This window comes from Schistocerca gregaria, chromosome 8, assembly GCF_023897955.1.
Source record: "Schistocerca gregaria isolate iqSchGreg1 chromosome 8, iqSchGreg1.2, whole genome shotgun sequence".
NCBI classification, from domain to species: Eukaryota; Metazoa; Arthropoda; class Insecta; order Orthoptera; family Acrididae; genus Schistocerca; species Schistocerca gregaria.
The window spans coordinates 80,600,772-80,621,056 of record NC_064927.1 but is presented as its reverse complement, the minus strand read 5'-3'; the positions used below and the strand labels follow the sequence as shown (position 1 = coordinate 80,621,056).

The 20,285-nt window shown below is 38.6% G+C and overlaps 1 protein-coding gene across 5 annotated transcripts in view; it reads left to right on the top strand.

Annotated features, from left to right (window-relative positions):
• Positions 1-20,285, top strand: part of LOC126284389 (tau-tubulin kinase homolog Asator-like) — a 556,186-nt gene that overhangs the window by 456,849 nt on the left and 79,052 nt on the right. For all 5 annotated transcript variants that reach the window (XM_049983277.1, XM_049983281.1, XM_049983279.1 and 2 more), the window contains 4 exons: positions 705-803; positions 7,634-7,753; positions 11,468-11,722; positions 19,730-19,913. In XM_049983277.1, the coding sequence (XP_049839234.1) occupies positions 705-803; positions 7,634-7,753; positions 11,468-11,722; positions 19,730-19,913 (658 nt within the window). The remainder of the gene's footprint in view (positions 1-704; positions 804-7,633; positions 7,754-11,467; positions 11,723-19,729; positions 19,914-20,285) is intronic.

The following is a 20,285-nucleotide window of genomic DNA, read 5'->3' as shown; positions in this document are numbered from 1 at the left end:
CCTGGCAAATGGCAGGACGGTTTCTTTAAAGGGCACAGTCAATTGTCTTCTCAGTGCTTACAATGTTACAAGCTTGTGTCTAATGGCCTATTTGTGGATGGAAGATTCAACTCTAATTTTCCTTCCTTCATATCTTGTTATTTCCTAGTTGCCTGAAATTTTTTATGTATGGTCAGTGACATTTCTAATGTGGTAATATGAACTGTACCCTGTGATTCTAAATTTGTATTTTTCTGGTTCTTCCTGAAGGCCTGCTTAGTTTTCTAATCAAATTGGTGCTAAACTTTTGTCATAAATATTCCTATTTTGGAGTATGTACGTTTTCTGACACTTTTTAAGTACTTCCCCATTTGCTCATTGATGTAGTTTTGATGTTGTTCTAGGATAATTTCAATTTTCCATGTCATTAACTTTCAATGGATGACTGTGTAATTATGGGTTCTAATGCGGTCAGTGGCAGTGAACTTGCAGACACAATTTACTGCACTTTGAGGCATATCTTTATTGCATTTACTGAGTGATGTCATCACAGTCTTAATTCATGCTCCCTACCTCACTTCAATCCCTCCCCTACCCTTCTCTTCCCTCTCTTTTCTCAAAGATCATTTTCTTCTGTAATAGCACCCAGTGTTTGAAGTTTTCTTGAATGTAATATTAGTAATAAAATAATAAAATGTACTACGCATTTTTTTTATTGGTTTTAGGAAATGGGAAGGCATGATGACTTGTGGTCATTATTTTACATGCTGGTGGAATTTGTCAATGGGCAGCTCCCATGGCGAAAGATAAAGGACAAAGAACAGGTACGGTAACTAAAATGTTGATAACACCCCAGATGCATACTCGTCTGTTATGTATCATCGCGTTTGTGAGACAATGTTATGTACAGTTAAGACTTCATCGCGTATGTGAGACAATGTTATGTACAGTTGAGACTAAGTTTAATTGGATGTGTAATTATGTACCTTATTTCTTATCTTTCATGTTCTGTAATGATGAGTAGTACCCGTGGTTTAGGGGTAGCGTCTTTGATTCATAATCAAAATGTCTTTGGTCCCGGTTCGATCCCCGCCACTGCCTAAATTTTGATAAATAATCAGCATTGGCGGCCGAAGACTTCCGGCATAAGAAGTCAGCCTCATTCTGCCAACGGCCTTGTCAAAGAGGGCGGAGGAGCGGATAGAGGTTTAGGGCACACTCTTGTCCTAGGGGTGGGAAATTGCCCCTAAAGGCGGAAGAATCAGCAATGATCAATGACATGAGGATGCAGAAGGCAATGGAAACCACTGCATAAAGACACGTAATATGTATCCACAGGACATGTGGCCTGTAGTTGAAGAAGTGTCGTGAAGATCTCTCCATTGGCAAAAGATTCCGGAATAGCCCCCCATTTGGATCTCCAGGAGGGGACTGCCAAGGGGGAGGTTACCATGAGAAAAAGATTGAATAATCAACGAAAGGATGATGTTCTACGAGTCGGGGCGTGGAATGTCAGAAGCTTGAACGTGGTAGGGAAACTAGAAAATCTGAAAAGGGAAATGCAGAGGCTCAATCTAGATATAGTAGGGGTCAGTGAAGTGAAGTGGAAGGAAGACAAGGATTTCTGGTCAGATGAGTATCGGGTAATATCAACAGCAGCATAAAATGGTATAACAGGTGTAGGATTCGTTATGAATAGGAAGGTAGGGCAGAGGGTGTGTTACTGTGAACAATTCAGTGACCGGGTTGTTCTAATCAGAATCGACAGCAGACCAACACCGACAACGATAGTTCAGGTATACATGCTGACGTCGCAAGCTGAAGATGAACAGATAGAGAAAGTGTATGAGGATATTGAAAGGGTAATACAGTATGTAAAGGGGGACGAAAATATAATAGTCATGGGCGACTGGAATGCAGTTGTAGGGGAAGGAGAAGAAGAAAAGGTTACAGGAGAATATGGGCTTGGGACAAGGAATGAAAGAGGAGAAAGACTAATTGAGTTCTGTAACAAGTTTCAGCTAGTAATAGCGAATACCCTGTTCAAGAATCACAAGAGGAGGAGGTATACTTGGAAAAGGCCGGAGATACGGGAAGATTTCAATTAGATTACATCATGGTCAGACAGAGATTCCGAAATCAGATACTGGATTGTAAGGTGTACCCAGGAGCAGATAGAGACTCAGATCACAATATAGTAGTGATGAAGAGTAGGCTGAAGTTCAAGACATTAGTCAGGAAGAATCAATACGCAAAGAAGTGGGATACGGAAGTTCTAAGGAATGACGAGATACGTTTGAAGTTCTCTAACGCTATAGATACAGCAATAAGGAATAGCACAGTAGGCAGTACAGTTGAAGAGGAATGGACATCTCTAAAAAGGACCATCACAGAAGTTGGGAAGGAAAACATAGCTACAAAGAAGGTAGCTGCGAAGAAACCATGGGTAACAGAAGAAATACTTCAGTTGATTGATGAAAGGAGGAAGTACAAACATGACGAGATACGTTTGAAGTTCTCTAACGCTATAGATACAGCAATAAGGAATAGCACAGTAGGCAGTACAGTTGAAGAGGAATGGACATCTCAAAAAGGACCATCACAGAAGTTGGGAAGGAAAACATAGCTACAAAGAAGGTAGCTGCGAAGAAACCATGGGTAACAGAAGAAATACTTCAGTTGATTGATGAAAGGAGGAAGTACAAACATGTTCCGGGAAAATCAGGAATACAGAATACAAGTCGCTGAGGAATGAAATAAATAGGAAGTGCAGGGAAGCTAAGACGAAATGGCTGCAGGAAAAATGTGAAGACATCGAAAAAGATGTGATTGTCGAAAGGACAGACTCAGCATACAGGAAAGTCAAAACAACCTTTGGTGACATTGAAAGCAACGGTGGTAACATTAAGAGTGCAACGGGAATTCCACTGTTAAATGCAGAGGAGAGAGCAGATAGGTGGAAAAAATACATTGAAAGCCTCTATGAGGGTGAAGATTTGTCTGATGTGATAGAAGAAGAAACAGGAGTCGATTTAGAAGAGATAGGGGATCCAGTATTAGAATCGGAATTTAAAAGAGCTTTGGAGGACTTACGGTCAAATAAGGCAGAAGGGATAGATAACATTCCATCAGAATTTCTAAAATCATTAAGGGAAGTAGCAACAAAACGACTATTCACATTGGTGTGTAGAATATATGAGTCTGGCGACATACCATCTGACTTTCGGAAAAGCATCATCCACAATTCCGAAGAAGGCAAGAGCTGACAAGTGCGAGAATTATCGCACAATCAGCTTAACAGCTCATGCATCGAAGCTGCTTACGAGAATAATATACAGAAGAATGGAAAAGAAAATTGAGAATGAGCTAGGTGATGATCAGTTTGGCTTTAGGAAAAGTAAAGAGACGATAGAGGCAATTCTGACATTACGGCTAATAATGCAAGCAAGGCTAAAGAAAAATCAAGACACGTTCATAGGATTTGTCGACCTGGAAAAAGCGTTCGACAATATAAAATGGTGCAAGCTGTTCGAGATTCTGAAGAAAGTAGGGGTAAGCTATAGGGAGAGACGGGTCATATACAATATGTACAACAACCAAGAGGGAATAATAAAGAGTGGACGATCAAGAACGAAGCGCTCGGATTAAGAAGGGTGTAAGACAAGGCTGTAGCCTTTCGCCCCTACTCTTCAACCTGTACATCGAGGAAGCAATGATGGAAATAAAAAGAAAGGTTCAGGAGTGGAATTAAAATACAAGGTGAAAGGATATCAATGATACGATTCACTGATGACATTGCTATCCTGAGTGAAAGTGAAGAAGAATTAAATGATCTACTGAACGGAATGAACAGTCTAATGAGTACACAGTATGGTTTGAGAGTAAATCGGAGAAAGACGAAGGTAATGAGAAGTAGTAGAAATGAAAAGAGCGGGAAACTTAACATCGGGATTGATGGTCACGAAGTCAATGAAGTTAAGGAATTCTGCTACCTAGGCAGTAAAATAACCAATGACGGATGGAGCAAGGAGGACATCAAAAGCAGACTCGCTATGGCAAAAAAGGCATTTCTGGCCAAGAGGAGTCTACTAATATCAAATACCGGCCTTAATTTGAGGAAGAAATTTCTGAGGATGTACGTCTGGAGTACAGCATTGTATGGTAGTGAAACATGGACTGTGGGAAAACCGGAACAGAAGAGACTTGAAGCATTTGAGATGTGGTGATATAGACAAATGTTGAAAATTAGGTGGACTGATAAGGTAAGGAATGAGGTGGTTCTACACAGAATCGGAGAGGAAAGGAATATGTGGAAAACACTGATAAGGAGAAGGGACAGGATGATAGGACATCTGCTAAGACATGGGGGAATGACTTCGATGGTACTAGAGGGAGCTGTAGAGGGCAAAAACTGTAGAGGAAGACAGAGACTGGAATACGTCAAGCAAATAATTGAGAACGTAGGTTGCAAGTGCTACTCTGAGATGAAGAGATTAGCACAGGAAAGGAATTCGTGGCGGGCCGCATCAAACCAGTCAGTAGACTGATGACAAAATAAAAATGATGAGTCAATTTTTTTGTCATCAGTCAACAAGAAGATAAACAATAATGGGACATAATGACTGGAAAGACAGACCATAATTCATTCACCTTTAAGGCAAAATGATGATGGGCACATTTCCACATAAAACACTAAGAGTTTAGTCTCTAATTCTGCTTCAGAGCAGAAAGTTTTCTCCTGTTACTGTGGGGAGAATGGGGCCCTGGTATAATGTTTTTAAAATATTTAACTTATACTTCATCTGATGCTGCTAATGAACACACACTTCTGTGATGCCAAAATTTCTGCTTTCTGCACAGTTATTTGTGTCTCAGCTACACAAATCACCATTAACATAAAGTTAGCATTGTATTATTTGTGTGAACCAGTTGGAACTGTGAACTCATAGGTCTGTGTGTTTGTCTCAGCTGAATTATGGCTGTAATTTGTATCCATTATTTATTGCTACAAGTTTCAAGTCTTACAGTACTGAGAATATAAGCAATCCGAATGGCAACAATATGTTGTCCTATTGGCTCCCGACAGCTGAATCGGCAGAAATTGTATGACTTCATGTTAACACTGTAATCAACCTGGAAAATTGACTGTTCTATGGAGCAGTAGCAGCTTTAGCATCATTGGCGTTTGTTGTTGTCTGTTGCAAGTATTCTGTGCGAATATATTTTTGTTAACATTAATTTGTGTCCTGGGCTGAAGTGTAGATTGGGGCCACTTCCAGTCACAGCAGCTTGTGTCTATGCTCACAGCTCACCAGTGTGTCAGTTGTGTGTAGCCAATGGGATGATAGTTTCACCTAGTGAATTTCACATCTATGTTGACATCAGAATGTAACGGTATCCTTTAGAATAAATCTGCATGTGACCTCAACTGCCAAAACTTCATCTGGGAGCGTAAACGACCCTTGTATTAACGTATTACATGGCATAAAAATGTTGACCTGAGCAGCATTAGTTTAATTGGTGAATATAAGGCAACCTCTTTTTTTTTTTTTTTTTTTTTTTTGAACTTGAGAAAATCTCTCTCGTTATAATTGTGTAAATATAGTATTACTAATTTTCTCTGTACAAAAATATTAGGAAGCATAGTTATAACGCTAATTTAAGAGCAATTTCTTCAATGACATCAGCGTTTTACACATGGATGCAAATGTAGTTGAGTTTGTGCTACATTGTTTTGTAAATGCCTGTTTCAAAGTATAGTGGAGCTTAAGGGTGAGTTAAGAAATGTTGTGTGGGACACATTTTTGTTTCATTGAAGAATATTTTCACAGGGATTTTTTAAATTGATGTATAATTCATTATGAGATTACAGTGATTGACCAGTACATGCCTCTAGCATGTGAAATTCCAGTACTGCCAATACTCGCTTACTCCATCAATCCATAAAGTTTAGAGGCTAGATTAATAAAAAATAGAGAAAAGTTAAGGTAGTGGTTTTAATGCTTCAGGTGTTCTATGTAGTCCTCCCCACTGGATTATAGCATATAGCATGTTCATACGACCATATGAATCTATCAGAGAACTCCTTATTTGGGAATTTGTTCAACTCGTGTTGCATTCACTCGAATGCTGGTTATGGAATTAAAGCGTTGACCCTTTGCATGAATTTTTATTTCTGGGGTTTAAAAAATAATAATAATAATAACCCTACTCGGCACCAAATAGGGGGTGAATGTGGAGGGCAGTTGAGAACTGATACCTTTGGTTTCACCCCCCCCCCCCCCCCCATCGCCCCCACTAGGAACTGCACTACAGCTGCAGCCGTGTAAGTGGCTCATTGTCATGCAACGTAAAGAAATCCATCCCTATCAATTGTTGCAGATGAACTAATCTGTGACACCTAAATAACATGGGGAATTAACAGTGGTGCCACTGGGAACAAATTCCCTGGGTATAATGTTATGAGCATGCAAATAGTGAGAGACCCATTCTGCACTCTGTCATTTTGTGGTACATTTGTATAGACAACAGCAAGGCTTCTCAACTATGATTAATTTTTTCCAGAAAAGAATTGTCCACATTCTTAGTGTCCATGTCATCATTTTTGTTCAGGAATCTCCATCAGGAGATGACATGTTGAGTTGCAGACAGGCACAATGAAAATACTGTTTTCGTTGTGCCTGTCTGCAACTCGATGTGTCTATGGTCAGTAGCAATCTGTCTCTTACGTAATTGTTGATATTCCAACTTTGACCCTCCATTGTATGATTTTTCCATCGGGAGAACTTGAGGTGTGACACCCTGACCTATCGTTGTCCTCGAGTGGCACTTGTCCTTCTTTAAACATTTAAACCACTCAAATACATGTGCACAACTTAAACAGTTATTCCCATAATCCTTTTTCGTGGACTCACATGTCTCTATAGCCATTTTACCAAGAAAATGTGAAATTGAATTGTAGCTCATTTCTTCATTGTAATTTGTCACACAAAGTATTCAGCCACGTGTCCACTGCTTGCTCTCAACTGGCTGGTCGAATGCACATCTGTTGTGTTTATAGTTATCAGTTTAAGCTGCCGTGGTGGTTACTGTGCTGATGACACTTGTATACTGGTAATAAAATCAGTCTTGAAACTTCTAGGATAAATGATGTATAAAAGAGAATTGTCACGCTGTTGGGGCCTAGTAGTTTCTTTCTCGGGAAGGGGAGAGGGGTACGCCAAAAAGAAAGGGTGGGCCACTCAGACCTCAGGCTGAGGAAGCATTAGGGTAGGCAATTTGTATCATATGCTTAATTAAGCTTTCATTACAATGTTTTGATTATAATTGGTACTAATGGTTTTATATTATACCAACTCATAATTTTAATCATTGTTTTCACACCAAATGTAGATACTTTCCGCATCTTCTCCAGAGGATCTAAGCTAGGCAGTTGATGTAATGTAGTGTATTACTTATTTTGTACCGCAGTGTTTATTGATACAGGTATACACCCACCATCTGTTGTTGTTACTACTATTATTTCATCTATCATAACTGCTACTTTTGTTGGAAGAAGTAGATTGTTCTTTGTCCTGAATATTTTGTCTATGCTATTACTGTTATTTGTTGTTCTCTGCAATGAAAATTGAACAATGTCTGTTTTGCGCTGTAGGTTGGCCTCATGAAGGAGAAGTACGACCACCGTTTGTTGCTGAAGCACCTTCCCTCCGATTTGAGGCAGTTCCTCGACCACATACAATCTCTGACATATGAAGACAAGCCTGACTACCAGGTAACAAGAAGTTAAAACCTCAGTTTTGCAAGCTTTGCTACTGACTGTAATCACCTTCTTCTTTCCTGCTTTTCCATGACATTAACTATATTCTTTATTTCTCATTATTAGCCATTTGGTTCTGAACCCTGAAAAAGTAAAATTCATCTCTACCACACTTTCCTTTACTAAAAGCTACTGGTAGCATACCTTCTTTGCCACATTTTTATTATGTTTGGGCTCACATCACAAATAATCACTATTGCTGTGCACTCCTCTCCTTGCACCTTTAGATGTGCCCACTGCCCAACCTCTGCATCCACAGACCCTACTTGTAAAACACGGATGATCTCTAACAGAGACTTTGTGTCATACCCTCTTCCTGCAGTGCTATCTAGAATACAATGAGGTGACAAAAGCCGTGGGATAGTCGAACACACACACATGCAGATGATGATAGTATTGTGTATACAAGATATAAAAGGATTGTGCATTAGCAGAGCTGTCATTTGTATTCGTGTTATTTATGTTAAATGGTTTCCAATGCTATTATGGCCATGTGATGGCAATTAACAGACCATAGACCCAGAACGGTAGTTGAGCTAGACGCCTGGGACATTCCATTTCGGAAATTGATAGGGAACTCGGTAATCCGTAATCCACAGTGTCGAGAGTGTGCTGAGAATACCGAATTTGAGGTGTTACCTCTCACTGTGGACAACACAGTGGCTGTGATGGCCTTCACTTAATGACCGCATTTGTATCAAGTTGTCAGTCCTAAGAGACAAGCAACACTGCATGAAATAGCCCCAGAAATCAATGTGGGATGTACAACAAATGTCTCCATTAGGACAGTACAGCAAAATTTGGCATTAATGGTCTATGGCAACAGATGACCGACTTGAGTGCCTTTGCTAACAGCACATCACCTGCAGTACCTCTCCTGGGCTTGTGACATTATCAGCTGGACCCTAGACAATTGGAAAACTGTGGCCTGGTTGGAGGAATCTCAATTTCTGTTGGTGAGCGCTGATGGTAAGATTCAAGTGTGGCGTACACATTCCGTGAAGCCGTGGGCTCAGGTTGTCGACAAGGAGTTGTGTAAGCTGTTGGTGGCTCCATAAAGGTGTGGGCTGTGTTTACAAAATGGACTGGGTCATTGAGTACAAATTGTTATGTTTGGCTACTTGGTGACCGTTTGCAGCCATTCATGGACTTCATGTTCCCAAACAATGATGGAATTTTTATGGATGACAATGTGACATGTCACCAGGCCACAATTCTTCATGATTTTTTTGAAAAACATTCTGGACAATGTGAATGAACGATTGGGAGACCAGATTGCCTGACATGAATCCCATAAAATATTTATGGCATATAAAACAGAGGTTATTTCACGCAGGCAACACTTTCACAATTACGGACGGCTATAGAGGCAGCTCGGCTCAGTATTTCTGTGAGAAACTTCCAACGACGTGTTGAGTTTCTGCACTGTGCTGGGCAAAAGGAGGTCTGACACGATATAAGGAGATATCCTGTAACATTTGTCATATCAGTGTGTATGATTTCCACTTACCTCCCCAGTTGCCTGTATATCAAAATCCACTTCCCTAGCTGCAGCCTTTATTTTCTCAAAGATATCCAGCTATTAATTTTCCATCAGTCCAATAATCATTGCTACTCTAACCTTGCAAATGCAGGTCTCCCAGGCTTCTGTTCCAGAATCGTCTGCTCATGATCCGAGTAAAAGTGTGCAGTCAGTACCAAAAGTGTCAGTGACTGTGAGGTCTCTGTGCTTACTCTCTGATGGAGGACATCGTTCGAGACCTCAGTTCGTAATTGTAGTAATCTGTATGTGTCCATTTTCTGCTAAACATTTACTTAATTGATATGGTAATGGAAAGTCCTGACAGAAAGTAAATAATTTAGGGTAAAGGTAACTAATCGCCAAATAGTAAAGGCATTTCAAAATTGCCCCTCGCCAACTGTTGACTGATTTTTCCCAGATTGGTAATTAACTAAAAAATCGTGTAGAATACCACCAATGAAAAGAATACTTACTAATAGTAATAGCTGAGAGAGACTCCACATATCACATCTAAAGTTTCTAATCTGGGGGCTGTTCAGTAATTTGTGTCCTTTATTTTGTAATAGTCTTCCTGAGCAATAAGAGAATGTCAGTAATTTTCAGAATTGGTAGTGATGACTACCACTCTTATCTTGTGTCTAGCCACGCTTAAATACTTACAGTAATTGAATACTATGTAATTCAGAGCTTTATTCACTGATTTAGTTCAAGTTTTTCAGAAAGATAAAAACTGCGATAAACTGCAAAAAACTTGTAAAAAGAAAACTGCCAGTTCTGAAGTGATTATCCTGAAATTATATTGGGTAAAGTAGTAGTAAACACATTCTTCATATGTACACCTGTAGTTTCTGGTCTCCAGTGTTATTTATAATCCGTCTTGACTGCAAAATTTTTTTATTCAAATGACCAGTTTCAGTTCCTCTAGAACCATCTTCAGATCTGCAATTTTGGTTACAGGAGTAACCTGTCCATAGACAGCAACCTACACATGCTGCGTCACATTCAGCCATAATGTACCGTAAGTCCCATCATAAAAGAGAAGTTGTCATGAAAGTGGAACAAATCAATATAACAGAGAGGCAGCTGTTAGAAATGAAAATTATATATTCTCATTAAACAATGAAAAATCCAGGATGAAATGTAACAATATGAAAAGGATAGTTGCTATTACCCATATAGCGGAGATGCTGAGTTGCAGATAGGTGCAACAAAAAAGTGTCAGAAAGTGAGCTTTCGGCCAGCAAGGCCTTTTGTCAGAAATAGACAACTCTCTCTCTCTCTCTCTCTCTCCACTCAAGCAAATGCATCATGTGTGTGACACACACACACACACACACACACACACACACACACACACACACACACACACACACACACACACAGAGAGAGAGAGAGAGAGAGAGAGAGAGAGAGAGAGAGAGAGAGAGTTGTCTATTTCTGACAAAGTCCTTGTTGGCCAAAAGCTCACTTCCTGACAATCTTTTTGTCGTGCCTATCTGCGACTCAGCATCTCTGCTATATGGTGAGTACATTCTCATTACACTGATACAAAATATCCCAATTTCTTGCATTATGTCTGGTGGGTGCTAGATAACTTTCTTGCACCAGACTGTAGAACCATAGTTGTGGCCCTATATGTGGAGACAAAGTCTTCATGAAAATTGTTTTTGTTTCTTATATTGTAGTTGTAAGAAGTACCATGACAGAGCATATGTTTGGGAAAAGAAGTGCACACACTTACATTCCAAACTGTTTGAAGATACCTCTGCAAGATATGCTTTTATCAAAATATGCTTATTTTTGTCTTTCAGACACTGTGTTTGTATTGTTTTAGACTGAGTTTTAAACGTCGTATAATTTTTTCATAGTTACAGAGTAATCAGTCTTAAAAGAGCTTTGATTTCAACTGGACCTTATGATGTTTTTGTCCTGTGTTAATGAATACCCTGACTAATTTCACATCTCTGAATGTTTCCTATTTGATGGGATCTGCAGAACATGATGAACGAATGAATGAATGAATGAATGAATGAAAGCTGAATGAGATAAATACTTGAAGTAATGAAGCAATTCAAAGTTGAAATACTAATTCTATTATGTACTAGTTTGTTTTTGATTTTTTTGTGTACATTGTATTTATTTTTCAGATGCTGATTGGCCTGTTCGAACGGTGTATGAAGCGTCGTGGAGTGAAGGAAACGGATCCTTATGACTGGGAGAAGGTGCCAGTGCCAGACACGATCCCGCCACAGATATCCAACACGCCGGCAATCGTGTCACGGCCCCAGACGACCGGCCAGACTGCTCCCCGCATTACTGACAACATGCTGGAGGATAACCTCATCACCAGCCTTGACAATAATCAGGAGAACATTGAGCCGGACAACAGGAGGGAGCTTGAGGTGAACATACACCCTTGTGGCCAGCAACTGTGCTCCTACTATTACAGTTTGATCATTTTAGAGGAGTAGCTAGACCTCAGATATGCTTACGGTTCCTGCTGTGATGACCTTACCTATAGTTGTGAGACGTCTTGTGTACTTCCATCTCTGTTTTGAATTTTCCAGTGTTGTTATGTAGTCTATAAATAAATATGAGGGCCTTTCAAATGTGTTTTCCCACCTTTAGTAGTTGCTTTAATGGCTTCTGTTCTTATGCTTGCAAAATTTGCAAAACTGTAGATCCTGTAGCTATAGTGATGTATATCCATTGCTGGCCGTTGTCTTTTCATAACATGAGTAGTGTTTTCCACCTATGATTATCTGTCTGCAAAACAGTATAGTTATGTCACTGTCACTGTATTATTACTTTCATAACATGTGCACAACCCTTTAACACTTTTTCTCTACTGTCAGATCAGTATACTTTCATTTTTCATCTTAGATCTTTGAAAATGATTTTTTACTGTGCCTGTTTAATGCCCTTAGTATTATGTATTGTTTTTTTCTCCCGTGTTTTTAGAGTTTTAATTGCTTTTTGTACCTCTTCTTTTCTTGAAATTCCAGATATTATTGAGAGCAATTAACTGTCTTTCATCCATGTGTTTCTTGATTCAGTTCTTGTACGCAGAGGGCATTTCTGTATATATATATAGTCCCCATTTATTTTGCATTTCGTTTATTAACCTGTATTTTAAATGGCAGAAGTAGCTAAGATATTAGATTTATTTATTTTTGAGACTATTTCTACCTTATGTGAATATATAACTTGCCTAGTCTGCCAAAGATGACCATCCTGAAAGATGTTTTTCAAATGTTGTGGTAAGTGTTGTGCACATAAGGAAAGTAAGTTTTCTCACTTGCAAAGAAAAATGTTCAGATTATGAACATGTCTTTTTGTCATCACTTGCTTTGTTCTCATAAGGCTAGCATGTCACCTACAATATTTTTGATAACTGACCTTTCTTACTTAGGAATTTTGTAACAGCTGTTATATGTATGTGGAATTCCTGTAATGTGACTGACATCAGAAAGTTATTAGTTGTCTTTCTGCTTGTCAGTGTATTGTTTGTTTACTGTATTACTGGAAAAGAAAGGAGTTGCATAATGTGATGCTGTAAATGGTTAATGCTTTTGGCTCTTTATAATGGATGCGCTTTTGGCTCTTTGTAATGGATGTTGTGAAACATGCAGGATGTAGTAGTTAGGAATCATACTGATGCAACGAAAAGCACACCATGCTTTTCAAGTAGCCATTAATTTGTAATTACTTCTTTGAGGTATAGCATAAATGCTGAAATTTTGGTAGAACATAAAAAGCTAAAGACATACTGCTATCACAGTTTGGGACAATATTGTTCAGTGCTCTTTACATCATCTGTTCTTTTTATTATTATTGTCATCATAAAGAGCACATAATGCCTTCAGAGCTGTTTCCATTGTTATGGTAATTTGTTGGTTTTTGTTACTCTCCGAGTTAATGTCAAGCGTCTTTCAAGATGCATATTGGATATTATCGTGGCTGAAGAAGAGTAATTGTATGTAATGTAAGTAAATTTGGCATATTTTGTTGATTCAGTAAGTGTGTGTCATGCTGCAACCCTCAAATACTCCATTACTTTCAGTGTGTACAGCTGTGTTATATATTTTCCAAAAGACATATTTGAAGAAAAGTTCAGAGAAACTTGATAATGCATAAAAATTTCATGCTATTCTGAAACAATTATGAGTTAAATATTGTAAAAAGAAGTTACCATTTTTATCTCATTGTGAGCAATTACAAGTATGCATATATCTTGGAAATCTTTTGTTTTTGCGTACCTACTGATCAGTTTTCATGTGATAAATGCAGACAGATAAAAGTATATGAGATAATGTAACAATACAAAAGAAGGGAAGTTGTTACTCACCATATAGCGAAGATGCTGAGTTGCGATAGGTTCAATAAAAAGATTCACACACTCATAGCTTTCGGCCATTAAGGCCTTTGTCAGCAGTACACACACACACACACACACACACACACACACACACACACACACACACACACACACACACCACTTGCACACACGTCTGCTGTCTCAGAGAGCTGAAACCACACTGCGAGCAGCAGCACCAGTGCATGATGGGAGCGGCAACTGGGTGGGGGTGAGGAGGAGGCTGGGGCACGGAGGGGGAGGGATAGTATAGTATGGTATGAGTGGTGGACAGTGAAATGTTGACTGCAGACGTGTGTGCAATGTATGTGTATATGTGTGTGTGTGTGTGTGTGTGTGTGTGTGTGTGTGTGTGTCTACTGCTGACAAAGGCCTTAATGGCTGAAAGCTATAATTGTGTGAATCTCTTTGTTGTGCCTATCGCAACTCCGCTATATGGTGAGTAGGAACTTTCCTTCTCTACTATTGTTACATTCCATCCTGGATTTTCCATTGTTTGATATATCAGATAATGTTGAGAGGGGGAGGAGAAGAAAGAACTAAACCAACCAAAAATAGGCTTGCATATGAGATTTTATTGTTAGACTGTGAAAACTACATGTATATCAGAGTTCTAAGTTTTTCATAATTTTCAGGAAAGATTCTAGCAGATCTTGTACATTAACAGAAAAATAAATTTCACAAACAGCAATTTGGTGATGGTCAGTGTGGCATGCGTACAGATAAGCTGTGAAACACACTCCAAAAGCCTATTATTTTGATATGTCTAGATAGTTTCTAGTTCACATTACATTTCATTGATGAAAGCAGGACATTTGAATGAAGGATTAAAATTGGGAGCAGTGTTGGTCATTTGAAATAAGTGGGTAAATCTCATTAAAAAGAGTTAGTAAGAATTACACAAATAAGTGCAAACAGACAGATACTTTAATATAATTGCTATATAACACAGAAATACTTATTAAAAAGTAAAAGAATGATACATGATGTATGTTCTACTAGCCAGTTATACACCAGATATGTTGGTAATGGAGAAAATAATTAATTGAAAGATACAAGAGAGCAATATGGAACTGATAATAGTGTGATTACAAAATGGAGTAACAAATTGTGTACAACAGATACAGTGAAAAGAGTGGATGAGTATACGCCAGAATTGGAAAAATAAAAAAGGGGGGGAAAATGGAAAGAGGGAGACAAAAAATAAGATAAACATTAAGTTGAGGCAAGTTCATCCAGGTACTGAAATGTCATAGGGGATAGTGGTGACAATGTTTATCACATATAATGCTAACTTAATGAAGAAAAAATTCACATTGTAACTTAGAAAAAAATTCTTTTAAAACAGTTACAGCAAACAGTATAATTTGTGGGGACTATTTTGTGCCATTAATGCTCAAAAATACACCATATAAATGTGTTGTGATTACAAACAGCAAGAACTTTAGTACACTATGTTAATATTATACTCTCCATGAGATTTTCCAAAAGACTATGCAATCACAGTTTCACTTTGTAAGTGATACAACTGTCCAGACTTTATTTGTTGGTGCTTTCAAGAAACTATGCACTTTGAAGTAATTGTGAATTATTGAGAGAATGATATGCCTCCAGGAATTATAGTGACAAAATTTATCTTTAAAACAAGACATATTGATGGGTATAGCATGTGACTACATTCATAACCATATCAACCTCTAAAAGACATGTTCTCATGTACAGTACATTAGAAGCATACTCAATAAGAAAGCATTAACGTATGTCACACTGTTGATTTTTTTCAGTATCTCAATAATATCAGAAAATGATCGATTTCATTTTGCAATGACAATCATTTATAATGATGAAGAGCATAAATTTCCAACACAGACATTCAGACATTGATCATCTGTAACTAGTTTCCCTTTCTTGGTTGTGTCTTTTAGATTATGTACTCTCACATTTACAATTTTGATACTGTCTTTCTCTTCTCTGGTTTTGCGACATGAAAAATTACTTACTTATATTCTTCACTAGGCATCTGTGCTCCCACCCTCAATTTGCACAGGGGAAAAAAAGCAAGTCTTTTTTCATATTGTGCTGCACTGTACTCTTGAGGGATATCTTCCCATGAGTTTCAGTGGAGCGCAAGCCCGTAGGACTGTGCCCCCACCATACCTGCAATGTCTTATGATTTGACTACTTGCATGCAATTGCCTTCAACCTCACACTGCTAGAAAATAATACAAAAAGCATATCTAATAAATTATGCAACAGAAATCACGGCCAGTGCTTACCATCAGTAGGTGAAGTGTGCAATACTGCTGATACAGACACCTAAAATCAAAAGTGATGGACTACTTAGCTTTCGGGACTAATAATTCTTTTCTCAGGTGGGAGAGAGGTGTAGGTTACTACAGGTTGTAAAGGATGTGCAGATCATTGAGACGCGAGGATGAGAGGAATCCGTCTGCAGTGAGATTAGTGTAGACAAAGATGGAGGAGGGAAGATTGGCCTTCCCTTTCTTTGTAGCCTACGGTAACCTATCCTATTCTGCTACCCAAGGAAGGAACTACTAGATCCAAAAGCTGGGCGGTGTGTGTCACTTACTTGTACACTACTGTCAGTAGTGCTGGACATTTCAGCAATTCTGTCTAATGATTTCTTAAAATACAGTGTGCCCTAGAAGTTCCTAACAGTTTCTTTGAAGGAGTACTTGAATTCGAATGAAGTGCTTACAATATGGAAGTAATGTGGAAGAAAACACTATAATTTGATGTAATCACTGCTGTTTAACACAATTGCACCCTATATCTGAGCAGAATAGGAATTAAACTCCAGGGAGAAGAAATAAACTTTAAACTTTTGAGGTTTGCTGATGACATTTTAATACTGTCAAAGACAGCAAAGGACTTGGAAGAGCAGGTGAACAGAATGGACAGTGTCTTGAAAGGAGGATATAAGATGAACATCAACAAAGGCGAATTGAGGATAATGGAATGTAGTCAAATTCAGTCAGGTTTTGCTTAAGAAATTAGATTAGGAAATGAGACACTTCAAGTAGTAGATGAGTTTTGCTATTTTTGAAGCAAAATAACTGATAATGGGCGAAGTAAGGAGGATATAAAATATAGACTGGCATTAGCAAGAAAAATGTTCCTGAAGAAGAGAAATTTGTTAACATCAAGTATAGTGTCATGAGGTCCTTCCCTTCCTGAAGAAGATAAATTTGTTAACATAGAGTATAGATTTAAGTAAGGAGTGTAGCCATGTATGGAGGTGAAAAATGGATGATAAACATTGTAGACAAGAAGAGAATAGAAGCTTTTGAGATATGGTGCTACAAAAGAATGCTGAAGATTAGGTGGGTAGATCATGTAACTAATGACAAGGTACTAAATAGAGTTGGGGAGAAAAGAAATTTTTGGTACAACCTGACTACAAGAAGGGATCGGCTGGTAGAATACATTCTGAGGCATCAAGTGATCATTGATTTAGTACTGAAGGGAAGAGTGTGTGTGTGTGTGTGTGTGTGTGTGTGTGTGTGTGTGTGTGTGTGTGTGTGTTGGGGGAGGGGGAGAATCATAGAGAGAGACCAAGAGATAAATACAGTAAGGAGATTCGGAAGGAAGCAGGGTGCAGTAGATACTGGGAGATGAAGAAGCTTGCACAGTATAGAGCAGCATGCAGAGCTGCATCAAACCAGTCTTTGCACTGAAGAGGACAACAACAAGAACATCTGAGCAGACTTGCTTTCTCTCCTCGGTGCAGCCAAAAATACCGATTTCTGGGGCAGTTGTAAACATCACTGCCAAACTGCATTCATGGGGGTGCTGCAAATCCCTAATCTTCACCATTTACACCTTTTTAAGAAGTCCGAGGATGTGACATCGAGCGAGTGTGCTGCCTGTAACCATGGCAATCCTTGTCAGATCTGGTATCCTGGAAATGTCTCATCGAAGTAAATATGCGCAATGTGTACGAAGTTTAGTAGGGTGCAGTTCTATTGAAACACCACCAAATCTAGAATGTTGTCAGCAAACCATTTGGACTCCGGGAACTGCATGAGCACATCCAAGTGCGATGTTGGTGTGACTGTTGCTTTGGCAAAGAAAAATGGATCCTAAACACAGTGTTCGGTGAGGCCCAGCCACACATTTACCTTTGGAGTGTTACATTCCAGTTCTGTGGTGATGTGTGGTTGTCTGTTGGCCTGTATCCTGCTGTTGTGGTGATTGACGAGGCCGTGGGTGCGAAAGATAGCCCCAGCACTGAACAAACACTCATTGTTTACCATCTCAATTTAGTCATGGCATGTGGGCATGCATGCCACACAGTGCTTAGGTTCATTTGTGACAAACCTTTTTGTACTGTATGGTGTGGAAGTTTTGTTAGACAATAGATTTTGGGATACCACATTCTCAGCTGAGACACCGTGTCATCGCTTTTGGTCTCTGCTCGATAGCCTGTCGTATGGTCGCTACAGTTCCCAGTGACACAGCACCACACAGTACATTTATCATCACAAACATTTTTAGTTTGCTGGAACTTACTGATCAAACACTAACGGTTGTTCGCGGTCAGGCTTCTGTGTAGAAATATCGACGAAACCTTGTTGAAGCTGAGTATAGGACAGTCCATTGAGTCGCCAAGTATGATGGTGATTCATTATGTGGTCCACAGTAAAAATTTTAGATTACTTGCAATAAAGAGACAAAAACGTAGTGTTGTCCCAGGAGCCTGTATGTATATACGTGAATGAAAAAGAACACTAATTTTCCAATTTCAGGTGTACGCTCTAAACTACAAAGTATGTGCTGACTGGCAACTGAAATGTCTGTTTTGAGAGGTGCTTAGTCTGTAATGGTATTATCCAGAATTATTTGATAGGTGTGTGTTTACTGATAGAAGAGCTAAACCTTTTTGCCTTACTTCCAGTATTTTTCTCAATTTTTAATAACACAGAACATACTATATCAGTTGCGGAAATGGGTTTCCAGAAATTACACAATTAATAATCCACCATGTATACTAAATTACTCAATAAATTTGATACTGCCCATTTGATGACTTATTTATTACGAATAACCAACTGTCGGGTGTTCCCTATAACATGATGAGAATTTTAATATCCTCCTCTCCAAATGTGAAACATTTCACAATGCGCATAGGACTTACTGTACCTGTAGGCTATAATATCACTCCATTACTGACACGTGGTAGCATATATATTACAACTAAACAGTGATGACTAAAATTCGTTGCCAGCTAAAGGAATGAAAATGTATTTATGGAATATTTATAGAATTTCATTCTGCTCAGCTGTGGCTTGTTGCTGTTTAACATGAGCTTACTGCATCCTCTGTAACACCTATTAATATATTACTTATATTATTTGAAATATGAAAATGATTTTGTGTGCCAGATGGAAGTTATGTGTATTAGATGGACTAAATTATTGTTATAGTTGTCATGACTGTTGAAGCCTTCCAGTGTTAAAACTTTAATCTAGGACTTTCCTATGTTACATACTTCAAAATTTCTTTAAATGTAAAAAAGGTATATGTGTTTCCACTTTCAGATGAACATAATTGAATATTTCAGTTTTAAAATCACGTAAGGGAAATGATTGGGAGAGAAGCTATTGTATATGGTTTTCTGTAGCTCTGTGGATTTCCCTCTCACATCTTTCAATCCCCTTTGGTTCCCACAATTCATAAAAATCAGATCTAGTGCTAGATATGGCTTATATAGCTTCTTTAGTGGAGAACAAGGTCTCTTGGCCCTAATTACACTCTATTGTCTGCCCATGTGCGTTTTGAAGTGTAAATTTCACTTCGAAATCTTTTAAGACCTCATAATTTGAGACAAGGAACACCTAGACATATTATAAGGAGGCACACAGTGTGAGCCCATTTCCTAACTTGAATTTTAGTAGTTATGGAAAGTAACTAACTGCATGAAGTAAACTATATATTTGTCTGAATGTATAATGAACAACAGCTTACATCAATGAACAAGTATAAAAATTTTATTTCTGTCTTTGTTAAACAGGCACAGCTCGATTATGAAGGTGTATGTCGACGAAGGCGTCACTTGCACGGAGAGCAGACGTCTCCTCTAGTAACGGAGACAAATAGAGAGCGTGATAAGTTGGTAATAGACAAGAACTGTAATGCAACATTGGCTGCTAATCAGGCAATGAACCAAGGTGCTGACACAAATATGGCAGTACAAGGTGTGTAACTAATTTGTGCTGAGATATACATTACTGGCCATTAAAATTGCTACACCAAGAAGAATTGCAGATGATAAACGGGTATTCATTGGACAAATATATTATACTGGAACTGATATATGATTACATTTTTATGCAATTTGGGTGCATAGATCCTGAGAAATCAGTACCCAGAACAACCACCTCTGGCCGTAATAATGGCCTTGATACGCCTGGGCGTTGAGTCAAATAGATCTTGGATGGCGTGTACAGGTACAACTGCCCAAGCAGCTTCAACATGAAATCGCTGTTCATCAAGAGTAGTGACTGGTGTATTGTGACGAGCCATTTGCTCAGCCACCATTGACCAGACGTTTTCAGTTGGTGAGAGAT